The sequence below is a fragment of the Glycine max genome, chromosome 5, assembly GCF_000004515.6.
Source record: "Glycine max cultivar Williams 82 chromosome 5, Glycine_max_v4.0, whole genome shotgun sequence".
Classification (NCBI taxonomy): domain Eukaryota; kingdom Viridiplantae; phylum Streptophyta; class Magnoliopsida; order Fabales; family Fabaceae; genus Glycine; species Glycine max.
Window position 1 is genome coordinate 42,135,999 of NC_038241.2, and position 22,242 is coordinate 42,158,240.

The 22,242-nt window shown below is 33.0% G+C and overlaps 4 protein-coding genes across 8 annotated transcripts; all 4 read right to left on the reverse strand.

The window, feature by feature from the left end:
* Positions 1-1,924: 1,924 nt before the first annotated feature.
* On the reverse strand, positions 1,925-4,018 carry LOC100817892 (UV-B-induced protein At3g17800, chloroplastic). Of its 2 annotated transcripts, none has more exons than XM_003525132.5 (3): positions 3,740-4,018; positions 3,365-3,639; positions 1,925-2,978 (listed from the first exon to the last, which is right to left on the reverse strand). In XM_003525132.5, the coding sequence occupies exons 1-3, from the start codon at positions 3,845-3,847 to the stop codon at positions 2,162-2,164; spliced, it is 1,200 nt and encodes a 399-aa protein (XP_003525180.1). In that variant the 5' UTR covers positions 3,848-4,018; the 3' UTR covers positions 1,925-2,161. The 2 variants fall into 2 exon arrangements, with proteins under 2 accessions (XP_003525180.1, XP_006580389.1); XM_006580326.4 differs by having other exon boundaries at positions 3,365-3,642; positions 3,740-4,001.
* Positions 4,019-9,947: 5,929 nt separating this feature from the next.
* LOC100817359 (purple acid phosphatase 3-like) lies at positions 9,948-12,066 on the reverse strand. 3 transcript variants are annotated; one of them, XM_006579402.3, is made up of 7 exons: positions 11,605-12,056; positions 11,191-11,347; positions 10,983-11,090; positions 10,773-10,900; positions 10,538-10,666; positions 10,395-10,462; positions 9,948-10,341 (listed from the first exon to the last, which is right to left on the reverse strand). In XM_006579402.3, exons 1-7 carry the CDS (start codon positions 11,779-11,781, stop codon positions 10,101-10,103), a joined length of 1,008 nt encoding a protein of 335 aa, XP_006579465.1. In that variant the 5' UTR covers positions 11,782-12,056; the 3' UTR covers positions 9,948-10,100. The 3 variants fall into 3 exon arrangements, with proteins under 3 accessions (XP_006579465.1, NP_001241371.1, XP_040871175.1); NM_001254442.2 differs by having other exon boundaries at positions 9,948-10,323; positions 11,605-11,797; XM_041015241.1 differs by having other exon boundaries at positions 9,948-10,323; positions 10,395-10,666; positions 11,605-12,066.
* Positions 12,067-13,982: 1,916 nt separating this feature from the next.
* Positions 13,983-16,093, reverse strand: LOC100816294 (purple acid phosphatase 17-like). Its single transcript, NM_001255621.3, has 7 exons — positions 15,839-16,093; positions 15,499-15,655; positions 15,317-15,424; positions 15,096-15,223; positions 14,666-14,794; positions 14,497-14,564; positions 13,983-14,412 (listed from the first exon to the last, which is right to left on the reverse strand). The coding sequence occupies exons 1-7, from the start codon at positions 16,028-16,030 to the stop codon at positions 14,199-14,201; spliced, it is 996 nt and encodes a 331-aa protein (NP_001242550.2). The 5' UTR covers positions 16,031-16,093; the 3' UTR covers positions 13,983-14,198.
* Positions 16,094-18,019: 1,926 nt separating this feature from the next.
* On the reverse strand, positions 18,020-21,176 carry LOC100816812 (annexin D5). 2 transcript variants are annotated; one of them, XM_041015778.1, is made up of 6 exons: positions 21,072-21,176; positions 20,846-20,987; positions 20,651-20,719; positions 19,341-19,556; positions 19,181-19,270; positions 18,020-18,446 (listed from the first exon to the last, which is right to left on the reverse strand). In XM_041015778.1, the coding sequence occupies exons 1-6, from the start codon at positions 21,113-21,115 to the stop codon at positions 18,330-18,332; spliced, it is 678 nt and encodes a 225-aa protein (XP_040871712.1). In that variant the 5' UTR covers positions 21,116-21,176; the 3' UTR covers positions 18,020-18,329. The 2 variants fall into 2 exon arrangements, with proteins under 2 accessions (XP_040871712.1, XP_040871713.1); XM_041015779.1 differs by lacking the exon at positions 20,651-20,719.
* Positions 21,177-22,242: the final 1,066 nt, after the last annotated feature.

A 22,242-nucleotide genomic window follows, 5' to 3' on the forward strand; every position in this document is an offset into this window, starting at 1 on the left:
ACATCGTAAAAAAGTATCACGATCATAAACATCATTTTACCATCTAAGTTTTAAATTTTTGCAAATTTTACCTCTTAATAGAGGGTCAATAAGAAGAAGTTAAAAGAAAAAATAAAATGATACCAATATCATTTCTTAGAAAAGAATGTTGTTTTGTTAGGATGATGATAAAAATTGAAAAACATGATAAACTTCACAAAAAAAGACTTAGGTAGCAAAATACCCAAAAATTGAAAACATAAATGATAAAAGTGAAAAAAAAATAGATGATAAAATTCGTAAAATTGAAAAACTATGCAAATAAGCTTTTAAAATAAAACCATTGTATATAAGTAATTAAAACAAGAAACTCTGAGTGCAGGTTAAAAAAGTTAAATTATTTTTCAGTTATTAAACCCCCCCCTTTTTTTTTACCAAGTTCAATATTAATAAGATTAGTAAATATTTATTTGTTTCAATGTTGTAAGCATGGTTGTTAAACTTGTGATTCTACGTAGAATCGTGGAGACTCCTTAAACTCGACTCGTAGAATCGAATCGAGTTTACTCAAAAGGCAGCAACAGAATCCACTACCCAAAAGGCAGCAACAAAACCCATTACCCACCCGCCAGAATTTTAATTAATAGATAATTTGTCCATGTTCGGGAGACCATCTTAGCTTTGCCAGAATTCAACATTAAGCATCGTTTCAAACTTTCAATTAATAGAGATTTCAATTAATAGATACTTCCTTAATTTAACAACAAAACCCAAAACTCAACACTACAATGAAACTAACAATAGCCTTGCCAGAATTTCAATTAACAGATATTCCCTTAATAAGCATTGTTTCAAACTTTCAATTAACAGAGATGAATTAACAAAGAAGCTTTAAGAAAACACCTTAGCGTCATGGAGCAACGCTTGGAGTTAGGTCATGAAATGAGGGCTTTGGACGAGTGAGGGCTTTCAAGTTTCAAACAATGACGAGGACCACCACGACGTGATTAGCTCAGCAGTCCAGTGCGACAGTGATGACGACAACCACCACGACATGAGTAGCTTAGCGAGAGTCATTTTCAAGGGTTAGTAGCTTGAACAAGGCATAGTGAGTGAGTAGCGAGAGTCGCAAGAGTCATTTTCGGAGATTGTTGTACGACGCCGTTTCAGATTTTTATAAACTCGTGAACTCGGAGTAGACTCGCGAGTCTATCCAAATTCGTCCGAGTCTACGCAAAATCGGATGAGTCTACTTCGGTTTCGATTCTACTTCCGATTTAACTCATCAACCCTTACGATTTTATAATTTAAATCGAGAGTTTAACAACCATGATTGTAAGAGTGATAGTATTAAATAAAATTACATTGAAAAATAAAAACATTTTTTTTATTAAAAACTCATTTTCCCGGAAAATAAAACTACCCACTTTTATTTGGAAAAAAATGTATAAAACGATAACTTTCACGGAATCCCCTACGCGTGGGATCTCCCTTTCTTATTAGTTGTTACCGGTTTGAGGGTTGGCCTATGACACAAGAGAAGGCTATTAATCTTCCATCCATAATGCAAACATCGTCAAGCCATACGGGGAGAATATTTGCTAAAGATCACTTTAATACTTTGCTTGATGCTACAAAACTATGAGAAGATGGTAAATAAATTTTACTCCTACTCTGACCAATAACTTCAGTTCGAAGTCATTTTCACCATGACTTTCTGTTCCTTCCAACCACCTACTCAACCAAGCAAACACATTATCTCATATAAATTATATACACACAATAGTGTGCAAACCTAAATCGAAAAAATTCAGCCATCTAACCAAGACGCGAAGGAGGAAAGAAGTAACAACTAACCATTATACGATAGGACAATCACAAAAGCTGATGCTTTATGGGTACTGAATTTGTTGCAGGGAACAAAACGGACAAATTAGCAAATATCTAACTAGAAAATAAGCTTCCCTTTATTGATGAAATCCAGAGCCACTATTACTATAGTATATACATAGGAATTAGTGAAACAATATTTGGACTTTAAACTCATCAGTCAGTACCAACACACTATGAAGTATGAACTGTATCTTGTGATGTATGGGAGCAAACAGAAATCAAAAGGACAACTGAATGCACAAGGCTCCCACCTGTGGTCTCTAAAGAAGATAGACATACAAAGCTTTACTCAGTTAAACACAAAATGGTACCTTGAGTCCACGTAGCTCTCAACATCCCAGAGAAAAGAACCAAAAGTCACAGCCTCTAAAACAAGCTTCTTTAAACCACCAAAGCTAATTTTGATGTTTTCATCCTTAGAGACTGCCCCCTCAGGTGTTACAACAATTTCAGGTCTTCCAAACAATGCCTCTGTGTGCTTCTCGATGATGCTGACAGCCTCTTTGGATCTAATTGCTGCATATCTTTGTAGTGTATCGCCATCAAAGGACATCACATAGTTACGCAACCTGGTTGCCTTTATACCATAGCCAAATCCACCGGGACTGACATCACCACCAGGCCAGGCAGATACTTCAGGATGAGACATCACTTGAGAAGTGTCCTGTTCAATACTGGGTCTTGCATTGTCCATCGTATTTCGATGAACACCATTCTCTTCTTCTGTTGCATTTGGAAGAACTTTCATTGTCTTCTCCAACTGGAACCTTTGGTCAACTCGCTTAAGAAAATAACCATACATCACTGATGCTGCATAGACCTGCCCTACCCTGAATTTGCTGATTTCAGCTACTGATGTTAAATCTCCAGCTTTGTTACCGAGAATGAGACTCAAGTGGTTTTGAATCATCTCATATGCTTCATCTGAGTGAAGCTGCTCAAGTTTACCATCTTCATTTGGCCACAAATCAACCTTACCAGACAGATCTGGGGTTACAGAGGGTATCAAAGAAATATTAGCATCCATGAACTTCTGCACCACCAATGCATACAAGATCTCTTCCAGAGCTTTCCTCCTTTCATTAGCCTTAACCTCAGCAATTCTCCTGAAAAAGTTTGGACGCCAGCGCAATGGTCAACAGCAGACTAATAAATAGAAGAAGAGATAAACTGGAATAAGAATTATATGTTCCAATTCTCCTGATTGTCTTCCTTAGAGAATGCAAGCGGACCTACACACTAATATTTTATACTCTACAATAAACCGAACAAAACCTTGAAGAGATATAGAAAAATAAAGTGACTTTAATTTCACCCTTCGGATCCAGTTAAACCATAAAAATGGAACAAACATTGAATACATGGCATAAGACAAATTTTATAATACTAAAATCTAAAGCATAGAGTATATAAGAATGATTTGTAGAAACCTAATGGGATATGGATGGAAAATAAGGAGAGAGGAAATGAGAATGAAAGAAAGGTAGAGTACCTGTACAAAACTAAATCAGTGGGTGAAGAAGGCTGTTGTTGGTTTTGTAGATGAGCATCGCGGTCAGTTTGGAGCTGGTGGAGTTGCTGGTCGACGGCAGCAGGCACAAGATGCGGGTGATCTTTCAAAATCTGAGAAAGAAACTGCCCAATTGGGGACTCCAGCTGAAGAGGAGCGATCTTGGCATCATCCCACTCCGGAGATGAGGATGCAGCTCTAACAACAAACCCTCTTCTACGAACTTGCTTCGGGATAAATACTGAATTCAAGCATAGCTGCTAAACAATCAAATATCTTCTTCACGCGTTCCACTTATATTGCTTTAGTTATAACAAACACAACAAGTATTCAATCAATCAATCACAGAAAGCTTACCTTTCTGGAAAACCCAAAAGTGGAACCCAACCGAGCTGAGGCGGACCCGTTGACCGGACTTCCCAGGACGATCAGCGGTGACCGAACGGCAGTGACTGCGACGTCCATTTGCAGCACCGAAGCTAGATGGATCTACAGAACAAATAAAGCTGAAAAAGAATGAAACCCTAGACAGAGAGATGATTCTATTTCTGTTCAATTCCGGAGGGAGAATTTGATTTCCCCTTCTGTCAAATATTTATAGGGCGTCTCCTGTGCTATACGGGCCTCCAAACTATTCTTATGCTTTTATAAATAAATATTTTTAATAATATATATTTCTTGTAATTTTTAATCAAAATTTAACTTATTAATTCTTTAACTATTGACTTACAGAAAAACTATTTATATATAAATTATGTTTTTCTTTAAAGAATATATAAATTATTGTGTTAGGAAACATATGTAAGGAGTAACATTCACGATATTATGTAAAAAAAGAAAATCATCATAAAGAATTAATACTACGGGGTCGGGGAGAGAGAAGATATTTAATTATTTTGGTCTTAAAGAGAGACGTTTGGATTAGAGAGTTGGCGAATCATCGTGAAACGTGTTCCTGTAATTGACCTTGAACATGGAAAGGAGAAGGAGATACTTGTCCAAATTTTAGTCTTGGAACTGATTGATGGGTCCCAATTTGAGGTGAAAAATTGGTCACTGATGCTACAATTTTGTGGTGCACATATCATTCATTGCCATTTCGACTATCACTTGGGCCCAAAACAGCTTCCACCTCTTGCTATTTTTATTTTCATGTAAATTCACTTCCCCCTGAATCCTTCTAATCTAATTGATTTTTTTTTTTAGATTATGATTTAATTGAATGTTTCTGTATGAACATATTTTTTTTTTTTAGAAACCAAAAGAATTGTGAGGTAAATAAATTTAGGTAAATTTTAGAATGAAAACAGCTAAAATTTTCAATAAATAGAAACGACAAATTATTTTTTTCCTGAATCCTTTGGAAGAAAAAAGAAATTCTGATTAATCCAAAATTTGATTAAGAAATAAGTAAAATTTGACCAATAATTATTTTTATTAAAGATCGAACTTGTGTAACACTCAAACGATTTAACTTTAACTTTAACACATTAATCATTTGTGTCAATCACTTAATAACATATTACTTATTATTAAAAGTTATAATATATATATATATATATATATATATATATATATTAAATAATCTCCAGACTTTATAAAATAGGATATTTTTTTTATTCATTTTTTTGTTTAAGTCCATAATGCCAAGTAACAATAGTAACTTATGACATAATAGCAATGTTGGTAGCAACTAATTAGCATGTCATGTTTTAACTTTTAATAGGATAATCCTTTGTAATTTTATTTTGTAAATTTTCTTCTTAAATGCTAATTTGTTTAAAACATGTGAAACTAGTTTATGAGAAATTTAAAAATATAGTTTATAAAAAAATACAAGTGATTACCCTATTAAAACTTCTTGATGATCCGGCAGGCCAATGAATTGCTAATGTTGTTGTTATATTATAAGTTAACATTATTACTAAACAATATGATCTAAAATAAAATTTCCAAGGACTAAAACAAAACAAAATCTTTAAAAGATTAAAATAAAAAATACCCTAATTTATAGAGACCAACAGGTTATTTAAAATATGCTATCAAGTTTAGGAGTGTTAACGAGTGGAGCTCTTGAAGCTTAGGCTTAACTTGAAAAAATAATTTATTATTCAAGTTTAACTCATTTATTTAATCGAGTCCAAATGAAAGCTTAGGCTTCACTTGTTAAAAAAATATTAATCTTGAGTTTGTTTTATTTAACTCATTTATAACTTAATTATTCTCAAATTATTATTACTTTTATGAAATTATTTTTTTAACTTTATCAATACAATATTTAATGATAGATAATTATCTACTAATAGAAAAATGTGTTAAACATGCAATATGTGGAATTAAAAAAAATTTAGACTACTAAATTTTCATAATTTAGTAAATAAAATAATAATTTATTAATTATTACAAGAAAAATAACTCCAAAATTAATTTAACATTTTTTAAGGCAAAATTGAATTTATTAAAATACTAAATTTAACACAAAGTTTAGTATAAAGGTACACATGATCACTAGAATTAAGTCTACACATAAGAGATCCAAAACACTACCAATCTATATATAAATGAGCTATTTATGAACTTTTAATGTTAAACTTTTAAAGCTGGAGCTCAACTCATTTAAATAATTAAATCTAATTTTAAGCTTAGGTTTGTTTATTTAATTAAACAAATCAACTTGAACGAGTAATTAATGAACCAAGTTAAATAATTCATGAATAATTTGACTCATTTACACTCATATTCAGGTGTATGTTAAATTCCTTGATAATATTAACCTATGGTTGAGTATCCTTAGTTTTTATAATTGTCATTCACTATAATGAACAAAGAATGTAACTTGTGGGCCAATTATCCATAATCCTGTAAATATCATTTGTTACATGTTAACCGATGAGCAAGTGTACCATTTTATCACAAGTAGTAAAGTACTTGAAAGTTCGAGTGTCAAATCCACATGAACTTTATTTGTACTTAGATTCCAAACCTAATTTACAAGCAAGAGATAAAGAAATAAAATAATAGATAAAGAAAGATAGGAGATAAAATAAATATTTAAAAGAAAAGATAAAAGATTTAAAGATAAAAATAGAAGATAGAAAAGATAAAATATTTAAATTAAAAGATGATAAAGATAAAAATAGAAGATAAAGAAAGATAAGATAAGAAAAGTAAAAGATAAGATGAAGATAAAGAAAGATAACTTCAGAATGTGATAATGTTACGACCTAGCCTACCTTATTTGCCTAAGATTATTTTAGATTTTTCTCTATCAATTTGGTGAGTTTTTCCTACCCACATATATTAATATGCTCAACCCGGATCCCTCAAGATGAAGAGCTTAATTTATGTATTCTTTTCCAACTGCCTTTGCAAAGATAGAATCATAAACAACATTAAGTATAAAGATGCATTCAGAGCACAACAAAGTCACTCTATCCCTAGAAATGCAATGTTGAGATGTCTTTTCCCAATTCTTTTAGACATTACCACTTCCCAATGAATAACTCCTAAAACATATGCATGTAAGACCTTCCTTGTATTTCTATTAAGGATTACCGTCTCCCGAGCGATTAACCCCTAAAGATGATGCAAGAATGAATGATACATGAAATTAAAATAAGAAAGGATAATAGAAAAAAAAAAGACCTAATTGCATTGATAGATATGAAGCATTACAATACATCTGTTGGTTTTTTAGGTCTACCAAGCCTTAACTAAGGAAGGTTTAGTCTCTCATTGTCATGAGAGACTTTTATACTTTAGGGGGTTGAGGTGGATGAAAGAAAATGATGGATGACTAATAACAAGAAAATGGAGAATGACTAAAGAGAGAGGGTTTCTCCTAAGGGATATACCCAGTGTGTGGGTTGTTCTTTTTTTTCTTCTGCTTCCTCCTCCTTTTATGATCCTAAGGTAGCTTACTTTTCATGCTGACCTCGCGCATAATGCGGATTTTCACGCTAAGCGCACCTTTGGGCTTCTTCGTGGGCCTTATGCACGCTAAGCCTGCAGTGCGCGCTTAGCCTATAGCACGCTAAGCCTCCGATTCTTCCAACTTTTTCTTTAAAGTCTTTTCTTCCAATTTTTGCATCAATTTTTCCTTAAAACACTTGAAATCTTGTTCTTTTGAATCCTGTTAATAAAAAATAGCAAAGATGTTAATTTATTCATTATTTCATTAAGAAACAATAATAAAGTAAAGAAATTGAAATCATTCTTAGTCAAAATTGACTATCAAATTAACTTATATTTCTCAGTTATCATTACAACTAAGGAATAATGCGGTTTATGTGCATATAGTGTAATGATATGTGTTAGGCAAGACTCCTAATGCATTATATGTATGACACTCAACCTAATGGGATCCGATTCTCTTTTCTTATTTTGCTTTGATGTAATTTTGCATGTGCAAGTGACTATGAGTATGCATTATGAAATTCATAGAAAATTCTATTATTGATTATGATTCTTTTTATATCCTTAACGAGTTCCTAATAAATTAAATATCAATTTTGCCTGTGGATATGCCATGTTTAATTTTTTATTAATTGTCATCTTAAACTCCTATATATAAACTTGTGTTACACTTGTTGATAACTGCCCAACACACAAGACAGGCCCAGCACACGTGCTCGCTTAGCGATCAACACTCACTTAGCACGAAGAAGACTCACGAGAAAGTCCAAGGTCGTGCTTAACGTGAACACCGTGTTAAGCGCGTGATTAAACCACTATTCTTGCTAAGCCCAGGAGTGCATGCTTAGTGCACAGTTAGCGTGAAAAAAATAAGCTACCTTAGACCTATAAAAAGAGTAGGAAGCTTAAGGAAAATACACACCGAGTCTCAAAGTTCTCTAGTGAAGAAATCCAAAGCTTGAGCCTATTTCATAGGGGAAACCCCCTTTCTTAACCATTACTCTCTTTCTCTCTTCTAGTCATCTAGCCCCTTCTTCCATCTACATTAGTCCCTGAAATGTAAAGTCTCTCATAACTATGAGAGGTTAAACCCCCTTAATTGGGAGCCTGACAGACTAACTCTTGTAATGTAACTCTATCTATTATCTATTTAATGCAATTATGTTTCTATTATTCTTCTGTGTACTTCTCTTTTTATTGTGACCTGATCATTCATATAATGTTTAGAGGGTAATGCATTGAAAAATGATTATTTTCTAAAGGATTGGGAAAGAGTATCTAAATAAATTTATTGCTAAAAATAGATTAATATTTGTTTTGCCCAATTTATGCATATCTAATCTTAATGCGGTTTATTATTTTTATCTTTACAAAGAAATTTGGGAGAAAATAGTAAATAAATTAGGCTCTTCGTGCGAGAAACCAAAGATAGAGTGTTTTTGTAGATGTGGGTGAAAACAAATATTTCATTAGATAGAGAAAATCATTAATATTGCATTATAAGTAGTTTTGGCATGTTAGGTCCCAACATTATCATATTGAATTCATCATTCTGCATTCAAATTATTGTTTATTTTTCTTGTTATCTCTTTCTTTTCCTTAAATCCCAATTTTCACATTTACAATTTCTTGTCTCTTCTACTTCTTCTCATTGCTCAATAATTGAGTTTGCATCACTTTAAGTACAACTAAAGTCCCTGTAGATTCGACATTCGAATTTTCGGCTTAAAACGAATTGATACACTTACCAACAAATTAACACTTATTTCTTCTTGTTCACTTTGTATATTATGTACTTAATGAGTATATTTGACTCATCCTATTAATTCTTTTCTTTTCCCCAAGATTCATAAGTAGCAGAGTAACTAGTTAGTGAGATTTGTAAATCTTCCCCGAAGTTTTGCTTTTTGGTAGGCCCTATCATTTCGAGCGGTGTCTAGTTCAACTTTAGTATAATGCAAGCTATCGTACCCCATTGCCCAGAGGCTCTTCGCTATGCGAAGGTATGGGGGAGGGATGTTGTACGCAGCCTTACCCTTGCATATGCAAAGAGGCTGTTTCCGGATTCGAACCCATGACCAACAAGTCACCCAGACACAACTTTTTCCGTTATATACAGTAATTTATTTTTCACAAAAAAAAAGAATATCTTCATTTTGAGAACTCATGGCAATTATGATATTTGAATGATGAGAGTTTGTTTGATAAATCATGTTTACCTCTATCAAGTGTTGACAAATGTGTGTTATCTTTGAGATGTTGAGAATACTAAAGGAATTTTGTGAATTTTTTCATTTGACAAAGTATGTGTTCCTAGTTCAATATGATCAATAAGCTTGTTAGGCTAAAGATCATTTAAATTGGTATCAATATTTTGTCCTTAGAACAAAGCACTCAAAAAGACACACATCTCCGGTTCTCTCTTGTTTCTGTAGCATCTGCCAAATAATAATACATAAAATAAAAAATTCCCCTGTAACTCAAGCTATATCGTGCGATGTCCTGGTTGTGTTGTGCTTAATGTGCATGAAATGCACCCTCGTTTTATTAATTTTGAAGACTAATATAATTTCAAGGACCATTAAGATGAGGATTTAGGCGTTAAGAAAGTGATTCAGTCCTCACATTAAAAATTAATTGGAGACATATATAATACAATAGCAGCCATCTCCGCACTTCATTAATATGGAATAAAACAAAGGAGTTAAAGACAGAGCGTTGGTTTTGTTTTGTGGAATAATTAATGGATGCAAAAACATAACTATCGTTTCCTTTTGCAACCACTGAAACACGAAAACATCTTCTATATGGCAGAGACAGAAGTACCTAACCCCTTGGGCAGATTCACAACATGCAAAACTTTCCCATAAATATCGAAATAAACAACTTTGGCATTGGTTTCTTCCAGCTCCACGGACATAAATCCTTGTCCATCATAGTAAAACTTGATCCCATCTTTCTTATCTTTATCCATGTCTCCTTTCCATGCCTTTGAACCTCCACCACTGGTTAAGAATTGGATTTGGCTGCAACAACACTCATCACTTAAAGAAAGGTGATTTGGTTAACAAACAAGCCCAATTAAGTTAATACCCACCTGCTTCTGCTACTTATGTGTTCCAAGCAATGGTCATGCCCATTAATGTACATATCCACATTATTTTCCTGCAAGTTTAATTTTATCACTAGGATTTTCTTATATAGTATACAATAAAATATATATTGGCCTAAATGAATGACCTCAAGAATTGGCAGGAGCTGTCTTATGAGCTCTTTGGTGTCACCGTGATGTCCTATGCTTCTTACAGGATGATGCCCCACAACAATCTTCCACTTGGCAGTAGAATCCTTCAATGCTATTTCCAGATCCTATGTTCCAAACCGAAAAAAAGAAGACAAGGTTGTCAAATCGTATTAAATTGTTTTTTTTTATGTTAATTTGTTGTGATGGTATAATAATGATCGAGTGATTTACCTTCAAGAGCTTTGATAAATATTTTTCCCTTGGAAGCACTCCTCTCCAGTCATACTTGTGGTCCTTTGGCTTAAGAAAATACTTGTCCACAAAAGGTGTTGAATCAATGAAGAAGAACTCAGCAATTTCTGGGGAGTTTTAAGATTAGAAGGCTACTTAACTTACTATTCAGGATAAAACCTCTATTGAGATTCCGAGAAGTCACCTTACCAGTATCAACAATAAATGATCTTTGGCAGATCCATCTAGGATCAATTTTCTGAAGGATTGGATTCAATTGAGCTTCAACATCACCCCTGTAGTCATGGTTGCCCAACACTGCAACCAACATTTAATGGAGAGAAGAATGAAAGATTAGAGGAATACTTTTTCTCACATGTAAGCTTGTTACATCCATGGTTGGTGTGTCTGGACTCACCACTATACCATTGCTTTTGGAGGCTCTTGGCAGTGTAGATTTTTGAGAAGGAAATTTCAAATGCAGGGTCATCTATACCAGTCAATCCATCATCGTAGAAATTGTCTCCAGTGGATATCACAAAGTCGATATTTAACTTTGCAGCAACCCTTCCCATCTGACATACACAAAGAGATGAGTGTCTAAAGAGCTCCAGCTTTTGCATTAGCAATGAACATTTGTTTAACTAATTAGACACAAGCATCCTAAGCAAAAAAAAAAAAAGAAGCCTCAAACGAGCATAAAAGGATTAAAAATGATGCTAATGCTAAGTTCTGTATCGTAATTAAAAAATTATTGTAAACTTGTGCTTAGTTAAGTAGACTACTAGACTAATACTGGAACACAAGTTCCCACTAAATAGAGGATGAAGACCTGAGTGGCAACTTGAGATTGGTTGTATGTTCCTTTCCTTCCCCAGTCTCCAATGACCATAAGGCTAAGTGAGCCATCAGCTTTGACAGGGTGCTCTAGGCGTTGGAGCAGACCTGATACTGATACAGACAGAAGACACAGGCTAACGAAACCCATCCATATTCCCAAACCTGCCATCTTTTGTTTCCAACTCTTCACTTGTAGCACAATTTAAATTTATATAAGAAAATAATAAAAAAACTCTCTAGTTGATGTGCAAAATGGATCTTAATAGCATATCCAATAGTTAAAAAAATAATAGAGTTGTTCAACTCAATCTTGGTGGACCCTATAATTCCACAGGGTAATTAAGAATTTGAACAAGTTAATTTTCTCTCTAAATAACGCAATCCTTAAGGACTTAAAATGAGTGTTACAATTGTCTTAAAAAAACTAAGCAACAGTTAAGAACTGCCACATTAGTGAAACTGCATAAAAATGATTTTTTTAAGTGTAAGAATTTCATAAGCAACTCTCACCATAGATGCTGTAAGCGTTACTGTGAAAATGACAGAGATGACTTATGCGTCACTAATGGACAAGCCGAGAAAAGTACGTGGATGCAAACAATAGGATGTCACTGGGCCACACATGTCAGTGTGTGAACCTTCGTTGCAACTTCTCAAGAGTCAAGACAAATATTGCTCTGGTGCCTACGTATACTCCATTTAATTAGAACCAGTAAATTCAAGTGTTGAATGCTGAAGCAACGTGTAAGGGAGAGATATATGCAGAGTTTGTAAAAACGTGTTGGTAACTGATTCCCCGAACTAGTCTCCGAGCATGTTCGGTATAAAGTAGGTAACCATTTATTTTGCTGAAATTGACAAGTTCTCGCTAACCTTAAATGGTTCGAAGGTTGTGAATTATTGTCACTCATTGGCAAGTGAATTTCCTTTTGTACAATCTTTTGTTTCCTTGCTAAGCGTATCAAATTGTAAAATAATATAAAAGATTAAACAATCAGTGACTCAAATCAAATCTTGTTCTTTGATTAACTACAAGTATAATATAAAAGAAATTAACTACAAAACAAGGAAGATGAAGGTTAAGAAAACAAACACACTAAATTGTAAGATGGTACTATGATGAGTTATGAAACGTGTTGGGGTTGTCCTAACCAAAACTATTCTTGATGAAATTTTATTAAATTTTTCTCTTTTAACATTAATATAATTATTACTTGCTTCTACTAGTTTATTCTAACCTAGATCCTTTGAGTCAAAGAATTTAAATCACTTAATATAGTTCCTAATCCCTTGGTGATTGATCATTAAATGATCTGGATAAAGAGCAGAGATACATGAACAGGCTAAAAAAGATCACTCTATCCCCTAGATATGACCCACTTTAGATATTCTTTTCAACTTCTTAGCATACAACCATTTTTCAATATTTAATCCTAAAACGTTACATAAAGATCATAAAGATGGATGATCAAACCATAAGTAAGTGAATAAGCACAAGGATGAATAATAATAACAACATTATATTAAAAGATAATTTAAAATCATTACATCAAAGAGAGTTTAGTTTGCAGAGCTCCCAACAACGGTGATTTTAGCCTCTTGTTGTCATGAGAGACTTACAAATATAAGAGTGGGGATGAAAGGAAATGAAATGAAAGACAAATGGATTGACCAAAGCTCTGGAAATAGATTTTCCTTACACTGACTTCTTTACTTTCCTTTGTTTCTTTGTTCATCTACTTCTTGGTTTTCTTCGTTGCTAAGGAAACAAATGTTTCCCTTTTCTTTTTATATGTTTCACCAATTGATTGGTCAATCAAAACTTTCTTGTGCGCATAACGCGACACTTGAGCTGAGCGCGCTTGCACAACTGGATCAAGTGACTGCATGTTAAGCACAGGATGTGCGCCTCGTGACAACTATCTTTCAATGTGACTTCTTGCGCTAAGCGGCTTGCTTAGACTGAATGATTATGATTCAATGAACAAAGAGGTCACACTCGACACTTCAGTTCATGAATCCTCTTTTAGACCTTAGCTATATTCCCATATCCCCTTTTTGTATCTGTGATCTCTTCCGGGTGTTAAGTATGATCTGCTGGTGTATATAAGATACCAATGGATATTGGTTATCAGAAATGTATACTTCCATTTGGCCATCCTTACATATCCACGGCATCACATTCTTATGCACAAAACCATGAGGATTCAGGACAGTCAGAAATGTTGGATATCTATTTATAGATTTTAACAAAGTTTATATACCACATATTCCTGAAAATAATTCAAATATTAAATTATTGATTCGGTGATGTTGAAATCAAAACCTTTTAAAACACAATGTTTTCCAAACTAAGGCAGGCGGAGTGAAAATAAGTACAATTACTGCTCTTGCATCTTAAATTTAGAAGACAGAAGTTAAACAGCAATTCATCACTGCGGTGAATGAATCACAGTGAAGAATCCTTCATTCATATTTTCATTTCTCGTACATACTCAAGCATGACATCAAGGATTAGTTTGAAATTTCATCAACCAATTTGGATTGGTCTATTTAATCTCAATGTCTAGTATCTAGCTCTAAACTTTACATGGAAGAATGTAGCTGTTTTGAAGAAGTCAATCTGTGCAAAACGTTGCCAAAAACATCATAGAACTCAATGGTGGCATCCGTCTGAGTCAATTTCACTGACATGAAGCCTTGTCCATCATAGAAGAAATTTACGCCTCTTCGGTTCATTCCTTCAATGTCTCCTCTCCAAGCCTTTGACCCTGCCCCGCTAGTCAGGAACTGAATGGGGCTGCAAACAAGTTCCTCCGTCAGATAAGTATATTATTTTGGCTTCGTTGCATGTAAAAATTTGCATGAATTCATTTAATTTTACCTCTCCGTGTCACTAATGTGCTCAAGACAATGATCATGCCCGTTCATGTAAAAGTGAACGTTATTTGCCTAAAATTTGAAAGTAAAATAAAATCAGAAGAGTTAGGTAGAGGAACTAGGAAAGAGAGGCCATGATCATCTCCCGTTCTTCATCCTCAACCTTTAGTTACCTGAAGGATAGGGAGAAGCCGATTTATGAGTTCTTGAGTATCACCATGATGCCCAACACTTCTAATGGCATGGTGACCAACAACAATCCTCCATTTTGCTGTTGATCCCCTCAGTGCCAATTCTAGGTCCTGAAACATAATAATTCATAATGTTATAACCCTATTCACTTTTGTAACATGAAAGAACTATTTTTAATCAATCATCAAACAGGACCCAACAAAGGTAATTTGCCAGTTTCATATATTTCAATTTGTTCAAATGGTTAGTTTTATCAATAAAATTATGGTTATTCTGCTATCAAAAGCAATTATAGATTGAACTAGGAATATTTATTTAAAAAATTTCAGATAACTGAATAATTAAAACTCTCCCAACTTGAATTTTACAGCATAGCGCTGTCATCTGCAAATTCAGATAATCTACGCATACCTTGAGTAAGTTAGAAATATAAGATTTTTGTGGGCCAATGCCCCGCCAATCATACTTGTGTTCCGGTGGTTCAGTGAAGTACTCGTCAACAAAAGGAGTGGTGTCTACAAAGAAAATCTCAACCAGCTCTGTAGGACAAGAAAAGAAAAAATACATGAGATTATTGGAATGGTTTCAATGGCTAGAAGAAGAAAACCTCAATTAAACAAGCATGAAAGTACCTGAATCTACAATAAAGGACCTTAAGCAAAGCCATCTGCTATCAATTTCTCTAAGGACCGGGCTCAATTGGGCCTCTGCATCACCCCTATAGTCGTGGTTGCCTAACACTGCATCAACCATTATATGATTAGCTCTACTAGACTCTATGTATAACTATTGTATGTCATGTTTAGGAAATTACCGCTGTACCACTGATTTTGCAAGCTTTTTGCTGTGTAAATTTTAGTGAATGATTCTTGAAACGCGTTGTCATGGTCACTAGTCAGTCCATTGTCATAGAAGTTGTCTCCAGTGGAAACTACAAAGTCGATATCAAGCTTCTCTCCAACCTTTCCCATCTGAAAAGTTCATTTTTTCACCATAAAAGAAGAGGATAATAACTACAACGAGGAGCAACTAGATGCTATAAACGAAATTCTATCTAGAACATAAAAAATAATCTAACATTAATTAATGTGCCGGAATACAAGTTTTCAGTTTTCACACATATTTGCATGAATCACACAAACATAAAAGCAAACCTGGAAAGCAACTAGTGATTGGTTGTAAGCACCTCTTCTTCCCCAGTCACCAAGCACCAAGAAGCTAAGAGCACCATCATGTTTGGAAGAGTGTGCAAATCTCTGGAGTTCTGCAGATGCATAAAGAATGCACAAGCCAAAGCTGATGATGATGGTAAAGGTAAAGAGAAGGGACTTGGAGATGTCTGTCATGGCTCTAAGTGGAACTGGAACACCAAAACAAGCGAAAGCTTCTCACTTTTAAAAAAAAGCTTCATGTTGAAAACTAATGTCACTCTGGAAAAAACAATTATTAGATCAGTAATATTTGGACAATTGGACCCACAGCGTCAGATTACACAGGATAGAGAGACAGGCTCATGCCAATAAGAAAAAGACTTGTGGGGTGTTATCTAACCCCTACTTGTTGAACTTTAAATCTCTCAAATGAATATGGATCCTAGGTTGTTGAATAATATAATATAATACCAAGTTGTTGAAAACTAATGTTACTATGAAAAAAACAATTATTAGATTAGTAAGGAAAAGTAATATAATATTGGAACTTAATAATACAAAATATGTCCTTAAACTCTTCTTCTGGTTATTTAAATCAGAAAATGCAGTGCATGGTTCTGGCTGGGGTATTAGGTTGTGACAGAAAAACGGTGATGGGCAAGTGTTGGCAATTGAATTGGGAAACTGACATGGGTTGCGTTAGGGGGAGGCACAAGTTGGGTTGGTGATATATGCGAACATGCCATGCAATGAGCAGGAAAGGGTAGAATATTCGAAACCAGTTTTAAAGAGGAAGGCATATCTAGGAGAATATTCGGATCGGATGCTCTGCTTCCAGTATAGAATATTATAGCTCTCGACGCAACGCAACGCAACTCCATTGATGATTGAATTTGATTGGTGGATTAGCCTATAAACCATTCAAATTAAACAAGTGAAGAAAATTTGTCTTTTGCACCTTTCTCCCTCTCCGCTCTTGGGAGTCATGATCAATTAGTAATACACTACTCCTTTGCATTTGCAATATCGAGTATGATTAGCATTTCTGACCACTAGTGTCCAACGAACTGTCATCATCTTTTTTCTCATTGCATGATTACATTCACGTGACATTCATTCTCGATAATATAGTATATATATAACCATTAAACTAAAAAAAATAAAAATTTAAATTACACAAAAAACATATATATATATATATATATATATATATATATATATATATATATATATATATATATATTTAAATTTATATAAAAATAAGTAAGTATAAAGAATAACTATGACAAAGGCAACATTATTGTGTCTAAAATTTGAGAACTAAGGCAAATAAATTTAGAAAGATTTTTTGTAACATAAATTACCAATCCTTAAATAGATAAATAGGCTAATTCATTCGATCTATTTCATAACAATTTTGATCTTAAATAAAATTTACATCCTCTAAAAAAAATTTATAAAAAAAGTTATTAATTTTCTTTCAGCGATATTTATAAGGAATGCATATATTTAAAAAAGAAAATATTTTATATGATTTAGTATTTTCATTGAAGTATTAATTTCTTCTCTTAAAACTTCTCTCAATACTTTCAATTTTAAAAATAATTCAAGATTATCATAGAATATTTACTAAATCTTATAAACTTTTCAAGATTAATATAATATTTTTCAATTAATTCTCATATCAAGTTTTACTTTGTTGGCATTTAAATTAAAAATTAAATGTTTTTCAAATTGAATCTTAATAAATGAAATAGATTAATCTACTATTTATAAGAAGCTTTCAATATATTTAATAAGAAGTGATTTTTACTGTATATCTTTAGATTATAATATTTAAGTCAGCTTCTTTTATAAATCAAATTTCGGCAGTATACACAAACAACCGCTTCAAAATCGACTTGTGAGCATAAGGCCGACTTTCAAAACACCTATAGGGATGTCCGTCTGGAGTTGTTTTTGAAAAGGCATGTCACCTTATAGTAGTGATTGGAGACAAGTTTTATTGGGCAGTTAAGTAGTGCAACCTGACTTGAATTACTTTACTCCCATGGAAAGCTCAAACTTCAAGAACTTGAGGATTTTCGATTATAGGCATACGTGAGAACTCCTAAATTTACAAGTTCACAAGAAAACAGTTCATCATCGGTAAAAATAAATAAATTATTCTTTATAATTCTCGTCTCACACAAGTATGGTAAACTTTATATTTCTCGTCACAAACTAATCCGTGCATTGTGATGACAATCAAATACTACGTGCTGAAACCAAATTGTGGACATATTAGTTACATAGCACCACGCACTACCTAATTTACAATATCAATACAGAAAATATTGGTACTGTTCATGTATTCAACATCATACGCTGAATTTATTCCACACAGAACATCGTTGGGCATTTTTTACTACTGGTTGGGACCTAAGAGTGAGAGAAGAAAAGCTCTGTCGTGGCCGGATGTTTCTAAGTGAACTACATCGTTAAGCGTCTTCTTTTATTTCTTTAAATATTCAGCTTTGATATACTGTAAATCAATCTCAGCCCTTGTTAATATCACCCTTATAAGTTTTGTGTCATCAGTTCCCAAACCTTTCATTGCCTTGCGTAAGACCTACACGGTGCCAAAGATGAATTGAAAACACAGATTTATGAGAAATTTTAAAAGGTTCACTTTATGCTTACAGAACCAACTACTACAAAATTGGCACAAGATATTACAGAAAGAAGAATTACTTGATGCATATTTACATTAATAAGTCATGCTAAATGGGGTAAGGATCCTCTGCAGCATAAAAATCACTATAAGGGATCCCTGCCGCCTAATTCAATCAATGTCAGCCTTCTCCTCAAAGTATCAAACACTGCACCCTCTGCAGTGATTTTTACCCTTGAGAGGCTCCTGAGCCTGCTAAAGCCTACATGTATGTACTCCATGAAGATACGTATTAAATGATCATCTTCATCAAGTTTCTAACATTTTCAACTATATAATCCATTTGTTTCAAGAACTCAGTGCTAATGTTGCGAAAGCCTACATGTATGTACTCCATGAAGATACGTATTAAATGATCATCTTTATCAAGTTTCTAACATTTTCAACTATATAATCCATTTGTTTCAATAACTCAGTGCTAATGTTGCTAACAGATCCTTCAATGAAAATTATTTGAACAATAAGTCTAACATAATCATCTTATCTTGCAGCACTTATCACTTGATTCTCACCCATCACCCTTGTTTCTTACAAGATGAGTAGTTATCATTGAATGAAAACATTCTGATCTCCATCCAAGTATAATGGCATTACAAGAAGCAATTACACAAAATTCAAGGCAAGGGGAATACCTTGGCAAAATATTTTGCAGGGTTCTCAGCACATTGAACTATTGTCAGAAGTGCAAGAGCAAAATTTCCTGATGTTTCCTTCTTTACTGCCTGGATATAAATTCAGCAAGGATAAGCAGCAGAAAAGGACCTTGGAAGGAAATAAAAGTGGTAAAGATACCTTTTTCAACGAGTGTCCATACATGCTATGGTAATAAGAAGTTATAGCAGCCAAATGTGCCGCACTCCTTTCACTGAATATTTGCACAAAAGTCTTCTCATCGGTTCCCAGTCTCTTCTCCCCTGCTTTGTAGAGAACTTTTGTATCCTTCTCAGCCATCTCTCTATTTACCTCAGGGCCTTCATGACGTGGTGTGGTTACATATGCAAGCAAAATCTGAATCAAAGGTTTTTCACAAAATATTTTAGTAACACTTATTCTTTGAATATCTTGGAAGGAACTCAGATGTGATTAGCACTGAGATTAAGAGTGCGTTTGGATAGAAAATTTTAACTGTTTATCAGAGAATTTAAATTTTTTTGATCTAAAATTTATTGTTTGGATATTTTTTTTATAAAGAATTTAAATTTTTAGAATTTTAAAACAGAATTTTAAATAACTAAAAATGTGAAATTTTAATTTCCTTCTAAAATATGAGAAATTGAAATTCTTTTCTTGATAGAAGAACCTTCTAAAACGTTTGTGTATTTCCTTTATAACCTTCATCCTCTCTTCCATCTGAAAGTTCTCGAAATCTCGTTCTCGAACTCGCGACTCTTCTCTCACGTTGATAATCCTCTTTTTCAAGAAACATCATTTGAACTCGCGTCGATGATCCTCTTCTTCAAGAAGCATCATCTACGTCGATCGGATGCGGGCGTAAGAGGACACGTAAAACTGCACCCCCAGTTAGGGGAGCAGCCGTCGCTGCCTATCACGCGGTGGAGATGCTCCCTGGTGCGAAGGGCCTGGGCCATACCTTGTGTCGTTGACTGAATGCTGTAGTCGGATATGGTGATGTACGTCATTGTGTCCCGGTTTTCCTACGACTCCCCATAATCGCATTAATATTCTTCTCTTTGAAAATACATCAACCATATCTTCTCTTCTCTTTACATTCATTTTCTTTCACCCCCACACTTTTAATTTTTTTATCCAAACACAAAATTTTAAAAACAAAAGAATTTTAATTGAAATATTTAAAATTCTTAGAATTTAAAATTTTTACCCTCATCCAAACACACTCTAAAAGAAATGTGGTAGAATTTTTACATCCAACAGATATAAAAAACAAACAACTGAACAAGGTTTCCCTCAAGAGACATAGGCAGTGAAACACACTTGCAAATTCGAATAAATGGATAGAGCAGAAAATCAGTCCACATCCAATCCATAGTTGATTTGAGATTGAAATCTTGCAACTACCAACAGGCATTCGATCCAAAATCATTCATCTATAAATTCGTAAGGGAGTAACTAGAGAGCCTTGCCTCAAATGATTGGGTAGAAGTGATTAAACTAGAAATTTGAAAGCAGAATGCAGCGACCAGAAGCAGTGGCTGTATAGGAAATATCCACCAAAGATTTCAGAAATATCCTAATATAACTTTGATGCACATGTGGAGTGTTATTGTAGTTTGAATTTCTTTTAGAATGAAGAACAAATAAAGACGGAGAAGAAAGACCTTTTTATGATCCCCGGAGGTGTTTGTTTCAAGATGAAGACCAAATTTAGAATGAGGATGATAGCATCGCGTCCAAAGAAGATAAGCGTTTGAGAAGGTCAGCGGAATACGTAGTTTTGTATTCTTGTTGGATGTAGGCACGCTGGGTGAGCAAGTATGTTGATGACAACATCCAAATCCTGTAATTGATTCATTTGAGTGCCAAAATAATACAAGAAAGTCTTACCTTTGAATGGCATCGTCTCTCGGGGAAGGAGCAAGTGTCGCCATCCAAACGGAACCACTCCTAAACCAACTTTTTTAGATCTCTTCACTTTATCCAAATCTTAACTTCATAATACCCGTCAATAATTGATTTACTTTCTTTGTTATTCGTGAATTTAGAATACTATTTTTTAGATTATTTTGTTTCATGCCAAACTATTTATTTATTTAATTAATGTATTTTTCAATTTCAATTAAAATATTTGGTTACTAAGTAAGTTATTAAAAATTAAAAATGATAAGGAAGATAAGTAACATAAAATAAAATATCTAAATTGATGGTATATTTATTTTTAAATAAATTTTTATATTTTTAAGTATATTAATTATGTAAAATAGACGTTACTTGTTTGGTGAGTCAATTTCAATGTATATTAAAGTAGAAGGGCGAAAGTACGAGAGGGGATAATTTTTTCAAATATGGATGAATTGTAAGATTATTTTTATAATGAAATCATAAAAAGCTGGACGATTGTATTATATTTTTATACTAAATTTATAAAAATTGAATGATTTCTACTTTTTTTTAAATTTTTTTTATACAAAATCGTAAGATAATTAATGACTTCAAAGTTATCTATTTTTTAATTATTTATTTTGAAATTATAAAATATTATACGACTTTAAAATTATCCTTTATTTTTATTTTTAAGTTAATTTTTAACCACTCTAAATTAATTTTAATTTATAATTTTATTTAATATTTTATTTATATTTTTATATATCATTTTATTTAATATATTTCTATATTTTTGTATATTATTTTATTGAGACAACTTTAAAGTCGTGAGATAGTAGGGTTAATGTTTATTATTTAGTTATAATGTTAAAGTAAAACATTATATTAAATATAAAAATATAAATATATTAAATAAAATAATATACAAAATATAAAAAATATTCAATAAAAATAATATAAAAATATTAAATAAAATTATAAATTAAAACTAATTTAGAATTGTTAAAAATAAATTTAAAATAAAAAATTTAGAACGTCTTTTGAAATTATATAATGTTTTAAGACTTTAAATAATTAATTAAAAGAAAATGAAGAATTTTAAAGTCGTGAATTATCTTACGGTTTTATATAAAAATTATATAAAAGAAGTAAAAATGGTTCTCTTTTTATGATT